At 47.1% G+C, this 21520-nt stretch overlaps 1 protein-coding gene across 2 annotated transcripts in view; it reads right to left on the bottom strand.

Moving 5' to 3' along the window:
• The window catches only part of LOC110537019 (contactin-associated protein-like 4), a 215625-nt gene that overhangs the window by 92715 nt on the left and 101390 nt on the right, over positions 1-21520 (bottom strand). For both annotated transcript variants that reach the window (XM_021622727.3, XM_021622728.3), the window contains exon 10: positions 18825-18996. In XM_021622727.3, the coding sequence (XP_021478402.2) occupies positions 18825-18996 (172 nt within the window). The remainder of the gene's footprint in view (positions 1-18824; positions 18997-21520) is intronic.

Here is a 21520-nt window from a genome sequence, read left to right as displayed (position 1 = left end):
GTTTTTTAAAAGAAAAGCACATCTTTCGTCAATTAAAATAACATCAAAGTGATTGAAAAGGGTGTCGTGATGATATATTAGTTAATGTGACGACTGTTGCTCATCGAATGAATAAATGTTTCTAATTGCATGATTAAATGAATCAAGCAATTATTAACTCATTAACCTGGGGCACCATGGGAAAATTTGTTTTATTGAGTTTCTATTTCCCAAATTAGCTCAAAGAACATCAGAATATTGATTTTACAACAGTCGCTAATTAATCAGTTTCCTCTACAGTCTCATTCTGAACGTCGCATAAACCGGGAATCTGCACGGACCCGGGTCTCACCAATGAGTTCGTACCACACCAATCTTAGTTGATTTTTATTTACTAGAAAGCTAAAATTATGATAAAAGATCCACATGCACAAAAACACAGTCTAGCCTATTGATTAGAACTTAGTATAACGGGCCAACACACTATGGCGCGTGTCACCCAAAATGAGAATTTAAAAGAGAGAGAAAAAGAGAAAGTACACAAGAGAAATATACATTTGGGTGCATTTGTCAGCTATGCTTATTTTAACCCTAGCCTTGCCCCGAACTGCCGCTATTTTGGGTCAGAATATAATGATGTAATTACGTGTGGGAGGTCTCAGATGAGAAGCTCCGCGTGGGTCGTTTACGCTTTTCAATGACGCACTTCTCCGGCGCAACTCTCTGGTTGTCCTCACGATGTCAGTGTCCTTTTGGTCTGATTCCTCGCCCTTGCTCTGGGAGGGGTCTTCTGAAGACAGACAGCTCTGTAGCTCAGAGCTCACAGTGTAGGAATGAAACAGTGTAGATACCACGATTCGATGGAGAGTGGAGGTTAGGTGGACCGGCTTAAATTCACCCGCTTAGACATAGCTACTCATCAGTAGCATGGGTAGAAAAAGGTCTTCAACCTTGGGTTGAGTTTTGGGTTGATTTACTTTTTAGACCTCGGCTGCAGCTCGGGTCACTTAGTCTGATATGTTTATTCTTCACTCCCATGTCTTATACCCTCGGGTCAGAAGTGGGCGCAACCGCCTTTAGGGCAATTCTCTGGGCGTACGAAGTTAAGAGACAAGGTCTAGATTTTACTCAAATCCAATTTTAGACAACTAACTTCACATTTCATCTTTACCAAAATATTCTCTTTGATTTGGACATTTTCCACACAAAGTACAATGTATAAACATCAAACATATACTGGGAAAACTCTTAAAGTTAATGTTTTCGTAATAACATCATCTATTAACCTTTAATAACAGAACAAAAATTACATTCATTTTCATATTCCATCTATCGTCATGACCACCATTGTGGCTGACAGAAACCATTGTTCCAAAGTCCCTTTATTGCATGTTTAATGTTCTGAGGTTGGTTCTCCATAGTGAGAGGACAAAGGAATGTTGTCTGGTGCCTAAGATTTACCAGGGCATGAGGGGTCATAAAACCCCCAGATCTTCAGACCCCTAGATCTCTCCTCCGATGTTGGGGGTGAGAGATAATCTGTAGGGTTGTGGTCTCCTGTATCCTGACCTGATCAGGACAGTCATGACAACAGTGTAGACATTGTTAATGTTGTAAATTACTATTGTAGCTGGAAACGGCTGATATTGTATCGAATATATACATAGGCGTACAGAGGCCCATTATCAGCAAACATCACTCCTGTGTTTCAATTTCAAATTGTGTTAGCTAATCCAAGTTTATCATTTAAAATGATAATGGATCATTAGATAGCCATTTTCAATTATGTTAGCACAGCTGAAAACTCTTTTCCTGATTAAAACTGGCCTTCAACGTCAACAGTGAAGAGGCGACTCTGGTGACTCTGGATGCTGGCCTTCTAGGCAGAGTTGCAAAGAAAAAAACACATCTCAGACTGGCCAATAAAAAGAAAAGATTAAGATGGGCAAAAAAAACACAGACACTGGACAGAGGAACTCTGCCTAGAAGGCCAGCATGCCGGAGTCGCCTCTTCACTGTTGACGTTGAGACTGGTGTTTTGCAGGTACTATTTAATGAAGCTGTCAGTTGAGGACTTCGGAGGCGTCTGATTCTCAAACTAGACACTAATGTACTTGTCCTCTTGCTCAGTTGTGCACCAGGGCCTCCTACTCCTCTTTCTATTCTGGTTAAAGCCAGTTTGTGCTGTTCTGTGAAGGGAGTCGTACACAGCGTTGTACGAGATCTTCAATTTTTTGGCAATTGCTCGCATGGAATAGCCTTCATTTCTCAGAAAAATAATAGACTGACGAGCTTCAGGAGAAAGTTCTTTGTTTCTGGCCATTTTGAGACTGTAATCGAATCCACCAATGCTGATGTTCCAGATACTCATCTAGTCTAAAGATGGCCAATTTTATTGTTTATTTAAATCAGCACAACCATTTTCAGCTGTGCTAACATAATTGCAAAAGGGCTTACTGTCAGGACGACCGCCGGTCTACTAGCTGCCACCGATCACCTTTTCCTTTTCTGTTTGTTACGTCTTATTGGTTGCACCTGTGTCTTGTTTGAGTTTTGGTTCAGGACTATATAAGCCTGTTAGGCCCGCCTGCTTTTGTGCGGCCTTGTTTTCTGTTAGTCTAGGTTGGTTGCGTGTTGTGTTCCCTGTCTGTTTGTGCCCAGTTTTGGGTTGGACACTTTTGCCTGTTGTTTTTGGCGTTAATTGTGGATTCCGCAATAAAGTTCAGTTTCCCACATTTTCTTCTGCTCTCTGCACTTGACTCCGCACCCACCACTCCAGGCTTTGTGAGACTTTCTAATGATCAATTAGCCTTTTAACTTTTTATGGCTGGGGGCAGTATTGAGTAGCTTGGATGAATAAGGTGCCTAAAGTAAACGGCCTGCTCCTCAGTCTCAGTTGCTAATATAGGCATATTATTATTAGAATTGGATAGAAAACACTCTAAAGTTTATAAAACTGTTTGAATGATGTCTGTGAGTATAACAGAACTCATATGGCAGGAAAAATCCTGAGTTGAAATCAAAAAAGGAAGTCAGAAATCTGAGCTTTGTATGTATTCACCAGAGTCCCCAATGAAATCCCCTTGAGATATTAATGACGTTGCACTGCCTAGGGGTTCCACTAGATGTCAACCATCAATAGAAATTATAATGTGACTTCTATGATGTTGTGGGAGTGAATGATAGCAGAATCAGTCAGGTGTCTGGCAGTCAGCCATTTTCTGATCATGCTTATTCCACGTGGTAGTCACTTGCGTTCTATTGCTCACAAAGACAAGAAGGAGCACTCCGGTTGGAACTTTATTGAAGCTATATGTTAAAAACATCCTAATGATTGATTCTGTACTTAGTTTCTTCGACATGTAATATCACGTTTTGAAGTATCTGTCCGATATAACGCTGACCAGAATTAGCGCTTGGATATGTATACCAAACGCGCTAACTAAAGAAGGTATTTGGACATAAATAACGGACATTTTCGAACAAAACAAACACTTATTGTGGGGATTCCTGGAGTGCTTTCTGATGTAGATCATCAAAGGTAAGGGAATATTTATCATGTAATTTCTTGTTTATGTTGACGCCATTTTTGCGACTATGGTGTTTTTACCTCTGAGCGCCGTCTCAGATTATTGCATGTTTTTTTAAAAATCTGACACAGCGGTTGCATTAAGGAGAGGTATATCTATAATTCCATGTGTATAACTTGTATTATCATCTACATTTATGATGAGTATTTCTGTTGAATCGATGTGGCTATGCAAAATCACTGGATGTTTTTGGAACTAGTGAATGTAACGCGCCAATGTAAACTCAGATTTTCTGATATAAATATGAACTTTATCAAACAAAACATGCATGCATTGTGTAACATGATGAAGATTATCAAAGGTTAGTAATAGCTAGTTAATTTTATCTCTATTTGTGTTTTTTCTCTCTCTCTCTTTGGCTGGTAAAATTGGCTGTGTATTTTTAGTGAGTTGTTGGTGACCTAACATAATCGTTTGTGGTGCTTTCCCCGTAAATTCTATTTGAAATCGGACACTGTGGTGGGATTAACAATAAGACTACCTTGAAAACGATATAAAATACATGTATGTTTGAGGAATTTTAATTATAAGATTTCTGTTCTTTTGAATATGGCGCCCTGTACCTTCACTGGATGTTGTTATATCGCTCCCGGTAACGGGATCTCAGCCATAAGAAGTTAAAATGATAAACTTGGATTAGCTAACACAACGCGCAATTAGAACACAGGAGTGTTGGTTGCTGATAATGGGCTTCTGTACGCCTATGTAGATATTCCATAAGAAATCAAGCCATTTCCAGCTGCAATAGTCATTTACAACATTAACAATGTCTACACTGCATTTCTAAGTGACCCCAAACCTTTGAACGGTAGTGTATATTCTAATAATCTGTTAACAGTATCTTGTAACTAAAAAGCCACCCGTATATTCCGGACGTATATTTTAGTGTGTGGAGATGACGCATCCCTTTTTGCAGCCTATGTTACCATATCTGTGTGTGCATTTTGGAGCTATCTGCTCTAAACGCAGCATCGTACAGATTGAGACCGGCGACGACGACCGCCGAGCACCGCCCGAACAGGCAGGGGAGCCACCTTCATGACAGTACTCCCCCCCTGACGCGCGGCTCCCGCAGCTGGCCTCGAGGGGGACACGGGGGGCAAGGCGCAGGGCGTTCCGGGTGGAGGCGGTGGAAGTCCAAAATGTCCCCCACCGTTACCCATCACCTCTCCTCCGGACTGTACCCCTCCCAGTCCACAAGGTACTGTAGGCCCCTCACCCGGCGTCTCGAGTCCAGAATAGTGCGTACTATGTACGCCGGGGACCCCACAATGTCCAGAGGGGGCGGAGGGACCTCAGGCACCTCACCTTCTTACAGAGGACCAGCCACCACTGGCCTGAGGAGAGACACATGAAACGAGGGGTTAATACGATAGTAAGTAGGAAGCTGTAACTTATAACACACCTCGTTTATCCTCCTCAGGACTTTGAATGGCCCTACACACTACGGCCCCAGCTTCCGGCAGGGCAGGCGGAGGGGAAGGTTTCGGGTCGAGAGCCAGACCCGGTACCCCGGTGCAAACACGGGGGCCTCACTGCGGTGCTGGTCAGCGCTCTTCTTCTGCCGTCCACCCGCCTGTTTTAAAGATTCCTGGACGGCTCTCCAGGCGTCCTTCGAGCGCTGCACCCATTGCTCCACCGTAGGAGCCTCGGTCTGGCTCTGATGAAATGGAGCCAGGACCGGCTGGTAGCCCAAAACGCACTGGAAGGGAGACATGTTAGTAGAGGAGTTCTAAGCGAGCTCCGCCCATGGGAAGTACCTCGCCCACTCACCAGGCCAGTTCCGGCGATATGACAGCAGAAACCTACCCACATCCTCTTTTACTCTCTCCACCTGCCCATTACTCTCGGAGTGGAAACGCGAGGTCAGGCTGACCGAGACCCCCAGCCGTTCCATAAACACCCTCCAAACTCTGGACGTGAACTGGGGACCCTGATCAGAAACGATGTCCTCAGGCACCCCGTAGTGCCGGAAGACATGGGTAAATAGAGTCTCCGCAGTCTGCAGGGCCGTAGGGAGACCGGGCAACGGGATGAGACGGCAGGACTTAGAAAACCTATCCACAATGACCGGGATCGTGGTACTTCCCTGAGACAGGGGAAGGTCGGTGAGAAAGTCCACCGCCAAGTGCGACCACGGCCGTTGTGGAATGGGGAGGGGCTGTAACTTCCCTCTAGGCAGGTGTCGAGGAGCCTTGCTCTGAGCGCACACCGAGCAGGAGGAGACATAAAACCTCACGTACTTAGCCAACGTGGTCCACCAGTACCTCCCCCTAAGACTCCGCACTGTCCTCTCGATGCCAGGATGACCCGAGGAGTGTAGTGTATGGGCCCATCGAATCAACTTATCACGGACACCAAGCGGCACGTACAAAACCCCTGCTGGACAATGAGGGGGTGCTGGTTCCATCCGTGCCGCCCACTCGATCTCTGCGTCCACCTCCCATACCATCGGACATGAAGCTGGGAGGAGAAATGAAGCTGGGAGGATGGGAGTCGACTCGATGGACCGCTCCTCGGTATCACAGAGGCGGGACAGCGTGTCGACCTTAGTATTTTGGGAGCCTGGCCGATATGAAATCGTGAACCGGAAACGGGTAAAGAACATGGCGCACCTAGCATGACGTGGATTCAATCTCCTCGCTACCCAGATATACTCGAGATTACGATGGTCAGTCCAGATGAGGAAAGGGTGCTTAGCCCCCTCAATCCAATGTCTCCACACCTTCAGAGCCTTGACTAAAGCTAACAACTCCCGGTCCCCCACGTCATAGTTCCGCTCCGCCGGGCCGAGCTTCTTCGGAAAAAAAGCACAGGGGCGGAGCTTTGGTGGCGTGCCCGAGTGCTGTGATAGCACGGCTCCCACCCCAGCACGGCTCCCACCCCAGCCTCGGACGCGTCCACCTCCACTTTGAACGCCAAAGAGGGGTCCGGATGCGCAAGCACGGGTGAGTCGGTGAACAGCCCCTTCAGAGGAGTGAAAGCTTTGCCCGCCACTGCTGACCACCGCAAACGTGCCAGTTCTACCTTCAGCAGTGAGGTAATGGGAGCAGCCACCAGACCAAAACCCCGGATAAACCTCCGGTAGTAATTGGCAAACCCTAAAAACCGCTGCACCTCCTTTACCGTGGTCGGAGTCGGCCAATTACGCACGGCTGTAACGCGGTCACACTCCATCACCACCCCAGAGGTGGAAATGCGATAACCCAGGAAGGAAACGGCTTGTTTGGAGAACACACATCTCAGCCTTGACGTACAGGTCATGCTCCAGCAGTCGCCTAAGTACCTTACGCACCAGAGACACGTGCGCGGCGCGGGTGGTGGAATAGATCAGTATGTCATCGATGTACACTACCACCCCCTGCCCCCTGCCCGTGCAGGTCTCTGAAAACGGCTGGAGCATTCTTCAACCCATATGGCATGATGAGGTACTCATAATGGCCAGATGTGGTACTAAATGTGGTCTTCCACTCATCCCCTCCCCGGATACGCACCAGGTTATATGCGCTCCTAAAGTCCAGTTTTGTGATGAAACGCACCCCGTGAAATGTCTCCACCCCCGTGGCGATGAGAGGTAGCGGGTAACTAAACCCCACTGTGATTAAATTTAGACCTCTATAATCAATGCACGGACGCAGACCTCCCTCCTTCTTCACAAAAAAGAAACTCGAGGAGACGGGTGGAGGGCCGAATGTACCCCTGTCCCAGAGATTCAGTGACGTATGTCTCCATAGCCACTGTTTCCTCCTGGGACAACAGGGTACATGTGACTCCTTGGAAGTGCAGCGTTCTCCAGGAGGTTTATCGCGCAGTCCCCTCGTCGATGGGGTGGTATTTGGGTGATAGCTAAATCGGCATATTCAGAGGGAATGTGCACAGTGGAATCCTGGTCTGGACTCTCCACCGTTGTCACACCGATGGAAACTCCTTTGCTCCTGCCTGAACACTCCTCTGACCACCCTCGAAGAGCCCCCTGTCTCCGTGAAATCACCGGATTGTGATGAGCCAGCCAGGGAATTCCCAGCACCACTGGAAACGCAGGTGAATCAAAAAGGAAGAGACTAATCCGCTTCATATGATTCCCCTGAGTTACCATGTCCAGTGGAACCGTGGCCTCCCTGACCAGCCCTGACCCTAATGGTCGGCTATGTAAGGCGTGCACAGGAAAAGGTTGGTCTAACGACACCAGGGGAATCCCTAGCCTTAACGCGAGCCCACGATCCATGAAGTTCCCAGCTGGCCTGAATCTACTAGCGCCTTATGCTGTAGAGAGGGAGAAAACCCAGAAAAATAAATTAGCAAAAACATATGGTGCACAGAAAGCTCTGGGTGAGTCTGATGCTGACTCGCCTGGGGTGAACGAGGAGTGCTCTGCCTGCCATCCCGACTCCCAGACGAGCTCCTCCGATCGGCAGTGTGTCCTCTCCGACCACACCCGGTGCAGGAGGAACCTCCTCCATGGGGATTGGAGCAGGAGGGCCTGGAGGTGGAATCAACAGGGCCCGTTCTGGACGCCGGCGGGTAGCCAGCAGGTTGTCTAGTCGAGTGGACATGTCGATCAGTTCATTGAGGGTGGTGTCCCGACACGCTAGCTCCATGCTAGCTCCATGCGGATGTCCTCCCGGAGCCTACAACGATAGTGGTCCATCGTTCCACCCCGCTCCTGCAGCTAAGGTCCGGAACTCCAGTGCAAAGTCCTGCACGCTCCTCGTCTCCGGTCGCAGGTGGAACAGCCATTCACCTGCCGCTCGGCCCTCTGGTGGGTGGTCGAACATGGTCCGGAAACAACGGGTGAACTCTCCGAGTCTGGGCCATTCCACACTGCGTTGGCCCACTCCAGGGCTCGACCCGTCAGACAGGAGACGAGGACGCTCACGCTCTCCTTCCCCGAGGGAGTCGGACGACCGGTAGCCAGGTACAGCTCCAGTTGTAGTAGGAACCCCTGGCACCCAGCCATCCCTCCCCATCGTACTCCATGCGGAGCGCCAGACGCAGGGCATCGGATCCGGACGCTGAAGGAGGGGTAGGTGGTGCTGGTGGAAGAGGCGCTGGAGGTGAGGTAGGGAGGCCACTCCTCTCCCATCAGTCCATCCTCTCCATCATCTGGTCCATAGCCGGCCCAATCCGGTGGAGAATGGTTGTATGATAGAGGACCCTCTCCTCCATCGATGGGAGAGGAGGTGCGGCTGCTCCTGCTGACTCCATGAAAAGGTGCGGGATTCTGTCACGAGTTACTAGGAGTGGAAGGTAGGAGTCAGGCGCAGAGAGCAGAGGGTTCAATGATTTGTATAATTTAATTATCCGGAGAAAACGCTCACACCAAACACAGGCCGCATACACACTGACCAACCCAAAACACAGGGTAAACGATCCGGAGAACAAAACCATATCCACAATCAACAGTCAACACAAAATAATCCAACACATACCTAAGCGGGCCTAACCGGCTTAAATAGACAAAAATCAAGAAACACAAAAGGAACAGGTGCAACTAATAAGACTAAACTAACAGAAAAGGAAAAAGGGATCGGTGGCGGCTAGTAGACCGGTGATGACGACCGCCGAGCACCGCCCGAACAGGCAGGGGAGCCACCTTCGGTGGGAGTCGTGACAATGTGAAGGAGGCAATCCTGCCTGCCATTCTCATCAGCAGAATGATGTTTACTGTCATAAGTTTTGTCCTGGAGGCAGAACTGAGCAATTACCCCCTTTGATAGGCCAAATGCAAAGTCAAAATTGCCTATATTGTAAAAATGTATGAAAACAAAAATGTTCTTTTTAACCTTAATTTAACCAGGTTTTATGTCTTTGTGGCTGTGCCAGCTAGTGATCACTCTGCAGAGCTGCCTCCAGAACAAGATTCATTACGAAAAACAGTAACCTGCTCCCCATCATCCCCAGCCCAACCTGAGACAAATCCAGCCCAACCTGAGACACATCCAGCCCAGCCTGAGACACATCCGTCTGCCTGACCTGCTGGCACTGATCCCAGAACAGCCACTGAGCTGAATCACAGGATTTCACAGGCTGCCTCACACACTCTCACTGCTGCCTCATACACAGAGAAACACTCTCTTTCTCAATCTCTCTCAAACACTTTCTCTTTCACTGCAGCCTGATGTTCACATGGGCAGCTTTCTTCTCATTCAATATCTCCCTCTAAGAGAGCAGAGGATGGAAAGCTAAGCCTGCCATGAGTCATGTAAAGATGGACCTGACAACTTCATACACCTGCTAACAGGTTCACATATAACAAACAGGATGCACTGAGCTAGAAACTCTTATTACGTACCTTGATCCTGTTCAACACACACACACACACTAAAACAGAGGTTCAGGTGCATGCATTTTAGGACATTCACACACACACACACACACACACACACACACACACACACACACACACACACACACACACACACACACACACACACACACACACACACACACACACACACAATATCCCTTTCTTTTCTCCACACTATTGTATCACATTCTATGGATCATAGAGATCATATTAGTATTCTAATTCCTAATTATGTTATGGATGGCCTTGGTCCCATAATCTTCCACACAGTGCAACTCCATTTTGTAAATACTGGAATGGGATCAATCCAGCGAGACACCACTGCTGTGTATCACCGAACTGTATATCACAGTGTTTCCATCCAATTCTACTCAACATGACTCCAAGTCATTACAGTTCACAGCCAAGTCACTGAACCCCCTGGTAAAGACTATTACCGAGAAAAGCTAGCTAGAATGTCCTAAAAAGAGCATCAAAGAGCTACAAAGTAAATAACCTCATTCCCCTGAACAGCATGATGGGACAGAGAGTAAACTTTGTTTTTCTCGTGGTAGTATCTGCAGAGTGTGAGTGTGAGTGTGAGTGTGAGTGTGAGAGTGAGTGAGAGACACAAAAACTTCTGACCCACTGGGAATGTGATGAAAGAAATAAAAGCTGAAATATTTTTTTATTTTTTATAATAAAGTGGTGATCCTAACTGAACTGGATTAAATGTCAGGAATTGTGAAAAACTAAGTGTAAATGTATTTGACTAAGGTGTATGTAAACTTCCGACTTCAACTGTATTATTTTGAATATAATGTTTACTGTTCATTTCTGTATGTTCATTAAATTTTTTTCATACACCTGTTTTTGCCAATAAAGCCCGTTTTAAATTGAGATTGAGAGAGCACCTGCTTGAGAACACCTGCGTGGTTGCACCTGCGTGAGAGCACCTGCTCCAGGGCTGTATGCCACAGCTCACAGACAGGGTGACAGAAGGCTGGGGCAGCTAGGTACCCTCAGCTACCCATAACCCCCCTCTCTCTCTGGGCCCTGATGCCGCCTCCCGCCCAACCCTTGGCAGGCTAAGCCACGTGCATCATGATCCCAATTACAGAGGGGTGATAAATATAGCCGTGTCACAACGCGGGAAAGTCACCGGCTGAGAGACAGGCAAAGCAGGCCCGGAGAAACAATGGTGAAGGTTACAGTGTTGTTTTCTTAGTTGCCATTCGCTGGTGTTGTCTGAACTGTAGTGTTTTCAAGGGTTGGCTGAGCCTGACAGGGGCCCTGCAGGAGACAGGTGAGACAGGTCTTCAGGTCCTCTCCCCTAAGCCTGGAGACCAAAGGTGGCCCAACGTCACATTATGAGAGACGGACCCCATGTCATCAACGCGACCTCAGGAAGAGATACTGGTGCATCCTGGTGGTGGGGTGTGTGTGTGTGGGGGGGGGGGGGGGGATCACTGCAGGCTGACAGAGGCTAAACTCACTGGTCCAACACTCCTCACTGCAGCAAAATACAGCCAGATCTGGGTTCAAATCCTATTCGCTAACTTTCATATACTATAGCTGCCCTTTTTGAAGCGTGCCAGGTGAAAGAAAATAAACTATTTAAACCCAGGTTTGGATAGGATACAGCTAATGTCTTACAAAACTCACTGCTGCAGCCATAGATAGCCTGGATATACAATGCTGTAGCCTACAGTACATCTCTATGGGTGTGCTGCAGAGCCAAGGGGAAAAGAAAGTATTGTTGCAGCACAGCACAGCCAGGAGCTTAAATGCAGGGTGTGAATTACTGTACATGAATGGCAGTAAGAGTGAATGCGATGGTGGATTATACAGAATTAGCTAGACATCAGTAAGAGTGGTAAAACTACACATTAGAATGGAAGTAGTTGTCACTACATTGTAAATATAGTTAAGAGTGACAATTATAGGGTGGAAATCTCAAGTGATTAATATGGAGCAGAATGTTAATCCTAATGTTGATTACGATCTAAAGATAATCATTCTGTTCGCATTGTATAGGAGCGGCATGATCATATCTCTGTTTCTTATTGTCTAAGGTGAGGTGGCTATGCACCTGATTGACCTGGTTATTTTCTCTGTTCCTGAGCTACTTCGCCTCTCGATAAATTCCGGTAGCTAGCTAACAGAGAGAGAGAGAGAGTGGACTAAAATCACTCCATTATAAATGATTCAATTCCCCTCTCCAGGGCTAAGCAACCAGCTTTGTGCTATTGCCTTACTCCCTTTGTCGTGCACACACACACAAACACGTGTCTTGAGGTAATGGAGTGTGCAGGTAGCCTGCCTGATGTGCACTGGCACTGTCATTTCATTTATACAAAATGCACTGTTTATGCCCCGTTTATTTATCACAAGATCACTTTCAACACCCCTGCCTGAAGCTGAGGTTCCACACAGAGCATAGGGCCATTGAGGGAACTAAAAGCAGTGTTTTCCCTCCAGCTTCCACAAACGCACAAAGGCAGGCGTGAGCAGGCAGACACACACACACACACACACAAGCTTCAAAAATTTACTCGCTCTCTCCCCCTGTGTCTAGCTCTCAAACACTCTCTCACACAAACACCTTGCCAAGGGAGAGACTTTTTACTTTTCACTTTCTTCATCCCCCCGATAGCAGCAGAGCAACAGCACCACACACACAGGTATTCATATTCACAGAGTGGGGGGGGGGGGGGGGGGGCGGTTGAATAGAACCCCAAGATGTGGTTGATTAGAATATTACCTAGTCAACAGGCCAACCACATCTTGGGGCCAGGTTTCTGGACCGAGATTAAGCTTTCCCCTGGAATGATAAACACGCTGAAAATATCCATTAAAAACCCATAGAGTTGATTGACACACTGGAGATCCCTATCAAAATCCGTCAGTTTATACTAGAGATATGTGACAGAGCTACAGTCCAGCGGTGTTTGTCAGAACATGAGACTTCCCGAAAATCGGTCTTCGCATGAAAACGTCTGAACGGTTTCACCTATAAACTACCATTCAATAAAAAGGGGAGACTCTCACGAACACGACAATGTTCTCCTTTTTGTTCACAGGACTTGTCTGAAGGTAACAAGTACTGCTTTATTTAACCCTTCGATTTTTTTGTGGGTTTGAAATTGACTCAACCATTTTTTTGGGGGGGTTGGTTGACTCATTTTTTTTTCTTCCCCCAATGGGGGGAGGGGGGGTCTGTCTCTTTCCTTTTTTCCTTCCTGTCTGTCTGTTTCTCTACAACTGACACGCATTGTAACGGTTTTCTTTATGAGAAGGAGAGTCGGACCAAAATGCGGCGTGTCTATTGCAATCCATGTTTAATGAATTAACACACTAAACACAAACACTACCAAAACAATAAACTTAACAAAACCCGAAACAGCCTATACTTGTGTATCCTAACACAGAACAATGACATCAGGACACTAAGGACAATCACCCACGACAAACTCAAAGAATATGGCTGCCTAAATATGGTTCCCAATCAGAGACAACGATAAACACCTGCCTCTGATTGAGAACCACTTCAGACAGCCATAGACTTAGCTAGAACACCCCACTAGCTACAATCCCCACACATACACACCACATACAAAAACCCATGCCACACCCTGGCCTGACCAAATAAATAAAGATAAACACAAAATACTTTGACCAGGGTGTGACAGAACCCCCCCCCTAAGGTGCGGACTCCCGAACGCACCTCAAAACAATAGGGAGGGTCCGGGTGGGCGTCTGTCCATGGTGGCGGCTCCGGCGCGGGACGTGGACCCCACTCAATCAATGTCTTAGTCCCTTCTCCTCGCGTCCCTGGATAGTCCACCCTCGCCGCCGACCATGGCCTAGTAGTCCTCACCCAGAACCCCACTGGACTGAGGAGCAGATCGGGACTGAGGGGCAGCTCGGGACTGAGGCAGCTCGGGACTGAGGGGAAGCTCAGGAGTGAGAGGAAGCTCAGGAGTGAGAGGAAGCTCAGGCAGGTTGATGAATCTACCTGGCTGGCTGGTGGTTTCGGCAGATCCTGGCTGACTGGCAGATCCTGGCTGACTGGCAGATCTGGAAGAGTCTGGTCGACTGGCAGATCTGGAAGAGTCTGGTCGACTGGCAGATCTGGAAGAGTCTGGTCGACTGGCAGATCTGGAAGAGTCTGGTCGACTGGCAGATCTTGAAGAGTCTGGTCGACTGGCAGATCTTGAAGAGTCTGGTCGACTGGCAGATCTGGAAGAGTCTGGTCGACTGGCAGATCTGGAAGAGTCTGGTCGACTGGCAGATCTGGAAGAGTCTGGTCGACTGGCAGATCTGGAAGAGTCTGGTCGACTGGCGGATCTGGAAGAGTCTGGTCGACTGGCGGATCTGGAAGAGTCTGGTCGACTGGCGGATCTGGAAGAGTCTGGTCGACTGGCGGATCTGGAAGAGTCTGGTCGACTGGCAGATCTGGAAGAGTCTGGTCGACTGGCAGATCTGGAAGAGTCTGGTCGACTGGCAGATCTGGAAGAGTCTGGTCGACTGGCAGATCTGGAAGAGTCTGGTCGACTGGCAGATCTGGAAGAGTCTGGTCGACTGGCAGATCTGGAAGAGTCTGGTCGACTGGCAGATCTGGAAGAGTCTGGTCGACTGGCAGATCTGGAAGAGTCTGGTCGACTGGCAGCTCTGGCTGCTCCATGCTGACTGGCTGCTCCATGATGACTGGCAGCTCTGGCTGCTCCATGCTGACTGGCTGCTCCATGCTGACTGGCTGCTCTGGCTGCTCCATGCTGACTGGCTGCTCCATGCTGACTGGCTGCTCCATGCTGACTGGCGGCCCTGGCTGCTCCATGCTGACTGGCGGCCCTGGCTGCTCCATGCTGACTGGCGGCCCTGGCTGCTCCATGCTGACTGGCGGCCCTGGCTGCTCCTTGCAGACTGGCAGCTCTGGCGGCTCCTTGCAGACTGGCAGCTCTGGCGGCTCCTTGCAGACTGGCAGCTTTGGCGGCATCCTGCAGACAGGCAGCTCTGGCGGCTCCTTGCAGACTGGCAGCTCTATGCAGACTGGCAGCTCTATGCTAACTGGCAGCTCTATGCTAACTGGCAGCTCTATGCTAACTGGCAGCTCTATGCTAACTGGCAGCTCTATGCTAACTGGCAGCTCTATGCTAACTGGCAGCTCTGAACAGGCGGGAGTCTCCGGCAGCGCTGTAGAGAAGGAAGGCTCTAACAGCGCTAAACAGGCGGGAGACTCCGACAGCGCTGGAGAGGAGGAGGGCTCCGACAGCGCTGGACAGGCGAGGCGCACTGTAGGCCTGATGCGTGGTGCTGGCACTGGTGGTACTGGGCCGAGAACACGCACAGGAAGCCTGGTGCGGGGAGCTGCTACCGGAGGGCTGGGGTGTGGAGGTGGCACAGGATGGGTTAGACCGTGAAGGCGTACTGGAGATCTTGAGAGCGGTGCTGGCACAGGACGTGCAAGGCTAGGGAGGTGCACAGGAGGCCTGGTACGTGAGACTGGCACCATCTTAACCAGCCGACTAACACGCACCTCAGGACGAGTATGGAGCGCTGACCCAGGTGCCATCAAATCCCCGACACGCTCCGTCGGGCGAATTCCATGTTTAAAACACCAACACAGCAACTCCCTCATTTCTCTCTCCTCCAATTTCCCCATTAACTCCTTCACAGTCTCTGTTTCACTCACCTCCAACACCGGCTCTGGTCTCCTCCTTGGCTCCTCACGATAAACAGGGAGAGTTGGCTCAGGTCTGGCTCCTGACTCTGCCACACTCTCCCTGAGCCCCCCCCCAAGAAATTTTTGGGGCTGACTATGGGGCCTCCGTCCGCGCCGCCTTGCTTGCTTCGCAAACTCCATTCTCCTATATCCTTCCGCGCACTGCTCCATCGAATCCCAGGCGGGCTCCGGCACTCTCCCTGGGTCGACCGCCCACCTGTCTATCTCCTCCCAAGAAGTATAGTCCATACTGTACTCCACTTTGGGCTGTTCTTGCCTGTTGACACGCTGCTTGGTCCCTTTGTGGTGGGTGATTCTGTAACGGTTTTCTTTATGAGAAGGAGAGTCGGACCAAAATGCGGCGTGTCTATTGCAATCCATGTTTAATGAATTAACACACTAAACACAAACACTACCAAAACAATAAACTTAACAAAACCCGAAACAGCCTATACTTGTGTATCCTAACACAGAACAATGACATCAGGACACTAAGGACAATCACCCACGACAAACTCAAAGAATATGGCTGCCTAAATATGGTTCCCAATCAGAGACAACGATAAACACCTGCCTCTGATTGAGAACCACTTCAGACAGCCATAGACTTAGCTAGAACACCCCACTAGCTACAATCCCCACACATACACACCACATACAAAAACCCATGCCACACCCTGGCCTGACCAAATAAATAAAGATAAACACAAAATACTTTGACCAGGGTGTGACACGCATACACACACGCGCCTGCAGATGTAATATGTTCCACTGAAATGAGAAGAAAGCTGGACACACACACCCTAACTTTAGACCACAATAACATCGGAAATGGAGTCGCAAGATGAAAACGTTATTTCCGCTAGCTGTGAATGTTTTAGCTATGCGATTCTGTCCAGTTAAAAACTGAAAATGAATAACCCCAAATCCTCTTCTTTTTACCTTTAACTAAGAACAAATTCTTATTTACAATGACAGCAGGTTAACAGCCTTGTTCAGGGGCAGAGCAACAGATTTTTAGCTTGTCAGCTCAGGGATTTGCTCAAGCAAGCTTTGGGTTACTGGCCCAACACACTAACAACCAGGCTACCTGCTGCACCTCTATGGCTACTTGTGGCGTGTAACTAACCCGATAAGGAATCCTGTAGCAAACACACCACTATATCAGGTTTTCATCTGGAGTGGTACATGAAAATACACAGTGTATTGTCCTCTTTGCATTGTATTTTGACGCCATTCTGGTCTCATGTGGATCAGTTGGTAGAGCATGGATTCGATTTCCATGGAGGACCAGTACGAATGAAAATGTATGCACTCACTACTGTAAATCTCTCTGGATAAGAAAGTCTGTTAAATGACTCAAATGTAGATGTATAATTAATTTGCTATTTAAATTGCTATAAGGACAGTGATATGGCTTGTTTGCAGTGCAGGCAGCTCATTCTTTCCAATACAACACAATCTGAATACGCCAATCAACTATACAACTAAACTCATTTAAAAAGGGAATCTCAAAGTTCAAAGCATCTGCTTCAAGTGAGCCATAAAGTCTCCAGACCATCAGAGACAGAAGCAGATCCAAATTAAATAATAGGATCAGGTCCAGATATTCAATTAAAACCAGTGAAGCAGGAGAAATGTGTCTCTCTGACGACGAGCTACAACCAGTACAGACAGATTGTTTGCTGAGACTGTGTGAATTTGTATGTGCGTGTGCTTGTGCGCGTGTGGTCACAAGGAGAGTTGATAATTGTCACAATAATCGTGTTCCTATTTGAGCGTGGAGAAAGCCGACAGTAAAACATTAGCTCCGCTCCTCATGAGTGGCTTTGACTCGCTGTCTCTCACATATCAGATACAATCTGAAAAAGATGGCCGGCAAGAACTATGGCGAAGATGAAGATTACAATGTCTCCATCCCAAACTGCACCCCATTCCCTAGATAGTACCCGGGCCAGGGCCCGTGGTCAAAAGTAGTTTACTACAGAATATAGGGGAAAGGGAGCCATTTGGAATGCACCCAATAACAATACTGATAGATGGTGATGACAGTGGTGATGATAAGAATGAAAAGGGAAGATGAAAGTGATGATGACTTTGATGATAATGGCCGTAACAAAGATGACAATATAAGAGGAATGCGATGGGAGACCAAACAGTGAGCCATTTAAAATCAAGGAGAAACGAGAGAAGAGAGCGGCATTAGAAAAACAAACCATGCCCTCTAAACTAAAAACTACAGCATAGAGTTGACAGGGCAGCAGCAGCAATGCAGCAGCAATAATAGAATTGTAACAAATCAGTCTCTGCAGGGAACATCATATTGGTTATTTCCAAACCACGGCCTCCACTGAACAATACGTCTACATTTCATATAGGACCAATCTTTCTGCTGCTGATTCCTCATCTCTGGGTCTCCACAGGGTGGTGTAATATCCCCCTTTCACTTCGCACTGTTGTATTATCAAAATAGCACACCTTGCCTCAGAAAAGTTTTCACTTCATTTAAAAGGTAGATGTGAAAACAATCAAGAAAAGTGTCGGGGAAGATCTAAAGAGATTTCAGAGATAAGCGTTTGAGAGACAAGCAAACAATGCACATAGACTTCTCTCTACCAGGTAACGCAGTGGATAAGGGCATTGGGCCAGTAACTGAAAGGTTGCTGGTTCAAATGCCTGAGCAGACTAGGTGAAAAAAATCTGCTGATATGGCCTTGAGAATGACATGTAACCCTAATTGCTCCTGCTCTGTATGTTGCTCTTGTTAAGAAAGTCTGCTAAAGGACTTCAATGTAAAATGTACTCAACACTGCATTACATGAAGGCAGCAGGTAGCCTAGTGGTCAAGAGGTAGGTCCAGTAACTGAAAAGTTGCTGGTTTGAATCTCCGAGCAAGGCACTTAACCCTAATTCCTCCTGTAAGTTGCTCTGGATAAGAGTGTCTCCTCAAAATTAAGTTAAATCGGGAGCTTTCATTATACCATTAGTTCATCCAATAATCCACACACCCAGGTTGTCCTTGTACCAGTTATATCTGGCTAAGTTTGTGTGTGAACTGAGGAAGATATAGCATTAGGAACATTTTGACACTGACACTCGGTTATCCAGAGATTACTGGAATCAGGAGGGAATAAACAGGAAATCGGAGAATCCTTCAACCAGGATTTCTGGAAAACATGGGCATTTTGGGAATGTTGTGCAACCCTAGTAACAATCCTATCAGGGAATGGTGTTTTGTACTGACCTGTCGATGATTCCACACATGTCGATTTGGAGATCGCTGTAGTTTCCTATCAGCATCTGTTGTACCTTGATGAGATCCACAGCATTGTTATCCACATGGATGTGTCTCATACAGCCTTGGAACACGTTGAAGGGGTTTCTGCACTCCTGGTTATTCTCACTGTCCGGGCAACCTGTATTAGACCAAACGACAGCCATAAATCAACGCCCATTTACAAGTAGGCATTACAAAAGACAGGTGGTCAATAAAAACAGGCCAAAGCCATTGCCCCATGATAAAGGATTACAAAGATATGTTGTATCTCATACAGTAGCGAAGAAGAGTACAGCTTGTATATTCAGAGGACAGCTTGTATATTCAGGGTATACAATATAAGAAGAATATTCAGAGCACAGCTTGTATATTCAGAGGACAGCTTGTATATTCAGAGGACAGCTTGTATATTCAGAGGACAGCTTGTATGTTCAGAGGACAGCTTGTATATTCAGGGTATACAATATAAGAAGAATATTCAGAGCACAGCTTGTATATTCAGAGGACAGCTTGTATATTCAGAGGACAGCTTGTATATTCAGAGGACAGCTTGTATATTCAGAGGACAGCTTGTATATTCAGAGTATAGCTTGTATATTCAGAGATCAGCTTGTATATTCGGTGTATAGCTTGTATTTTCATAGTATAGCTTGTACAGTATATACACTGAGTATACAAAATATCAAGCATTAGGAACACATTCCTAATATTGAGTTGTACCTCCCCCCTTTTCCCCTCAGAACAGCCTCAATTTGTCGGGGCATGGACTCTACAAGGTGTCGAAAGCGTTTCACAGGGATGCTTCCCCATGTTGACTCCAATGCTTCCCACAGTTGTGTCAAGTTGGCTGGATGTCCTTTTTTGGTGGACCATTCTTGATACCCCAATCACTACCAGTTGTAATACAGCCTGGGATTGAACTAGGGTCTGCAGTGACACCTCTAGCACTGAGATGCAATGCCTTAGACAGCTGCGCCACTCGGGAGCATATGCTTCTCCCATTCAGAGGGTGAATGGGCAAGACAAAAATTTGAAATGCCTTTGAACGGTAGTAGGTGTCAAGTGCACCGGTTTCTGTCAAGAACTGCAAAAGCTGCTGGGTTTTTCACACTCAACAGTTTCCCGTGTGTATCAAGAATGGTCACTACCAGTTGGGTGGTGCACAATTGCCCCACTGTTGCCCAGGTTGTGGAAGGGGTAGGCCGTCATTGTAAAATAAGAATTTCTTCTTAACTGACTTGCCTAGTTAAATAGAAATAAAATGAATTCTCAAATCTTACAAATACTTCTTTAACCTCTCTCCTCCCTTTCATCTATAGGTGAGATCAATAAGAGATAATAGTTTTCACCGGGATTCACCTATGCCAGCGAAAGTGTAAAAAATGTGGAAAAAGTCAATGGGTCTTGTGCAAGACACGTAACCCTAATTGCTCCTGCTCTGTATGTTGCTCTGGTTACGAATTCTGCTAAAGGACTTCAATGTATAATGTACCAAACTCAACACCGAAGTTACATGAAGTTACACAGGCAGCAGGTAGCCTAGCGGTCAAGAGGTAGGTCCAGTAACTGAAAAGTTGCTGGTTCGAATCTCCGAGCAAGGCACTTAACCCTAATTGCTCCTGTAAGCCGCTCTGGATAAGAGAATTTCCTAAAAATGACTCAAAATTAAGTTAAATCAGGAGCTTTCATAATACCATTAGTTCATCCAATAGTCCACACACCCAGGTTGCCCTTGTACCAGTTATATCTGGCTAAGTTTGTGTGTGAACTGAGGAAGATATAGCATTAGTGACACTGACACTCGGTTATCCAGAAATTCCTGTTACGAGATTCCTGGAATCAGGAGGGAATAAACAGGAAATCGGAGAATTCTTCAACCAGGATTTCTGTAAAACATGGGAATTTTGGGAATGTTGTGCAACCCTAACAACGATCCTATCAGGGAATGGTGTTTTGTACTGACCTGTCGATGATTCCACACATGTCGATTTGGAGATCGCTGTAATATCGACATACAGTTCCGAATGCCTTGTATATTCAGAGTACAGGTTGTATATTCCAGAGTGAAGGCCAAGTGTTGAACACGGGAGATTTTCTAAGCATAACTGTTATTCTGCTTGATTTCCAGTGTGTGTGGGCTGTGGACACAGAGCTGGTGCTGCCTGGCTCTCTGCTAAAGGTATTTAAATGACGTGACAAGGCTTCCAAAAATATTTTGCTGAGGGGAAGAAGGGAGAGGGGGACAGAGAGACAAACACAGAATCCAAACAGAGAAACAATGCTCTGAGGGAAGCTAAAGTGGAGGAGGAGAGTTCCTGCAGTCTGGTTAAGAAGCTCTATGCTTCTCTGCACTAAGCCCTGAGATCAAACGCTACTGGTCCAAAACAAATCTTGATACACATATGCACCAACAGTTACCCTTGACTATCTAACTGCAATTAGGATTAGTCTCTGGAAAGCCAAGTAGTATTTATGATTACAGCGAAGAGTTTTTCCTGGTCATGTGACACAGTCAGAAAAAAACCTGAGGTCCAATGTACACTAAGTGCACAAAACATTAGGAACACCTGCTCTTTCCATGACATAGACTGACCAGGTGAATCCAGGTGAAAGCTATGGTCCCTTATTGATGTCACCTGTTAAATCCACTTCAACCAGTGTAG

The sequence above is a fragment of the Oncorhynchus mykiss genome, chromosome 12 (assembly GCF_057628025.1).
Source record: "Oncorhynchus mykiss isolate SJ-2025 chromosome 12, ASM5762802v1, whole genome shotgun sequence".
In the NCBI taxonomy this organism is placed as follows: Eukaryota; Metazoa; Chordata; class Actinopteri; order Salmoniformes; family Salmonidae; genus Oncorhynchus; species Oncorhynchus mykiss.
The sequence above is the reverse complement of the archived record's forward strand: the minus strand, read 5'-3'. Positions and strand labels throughout refer to the sequence as shown.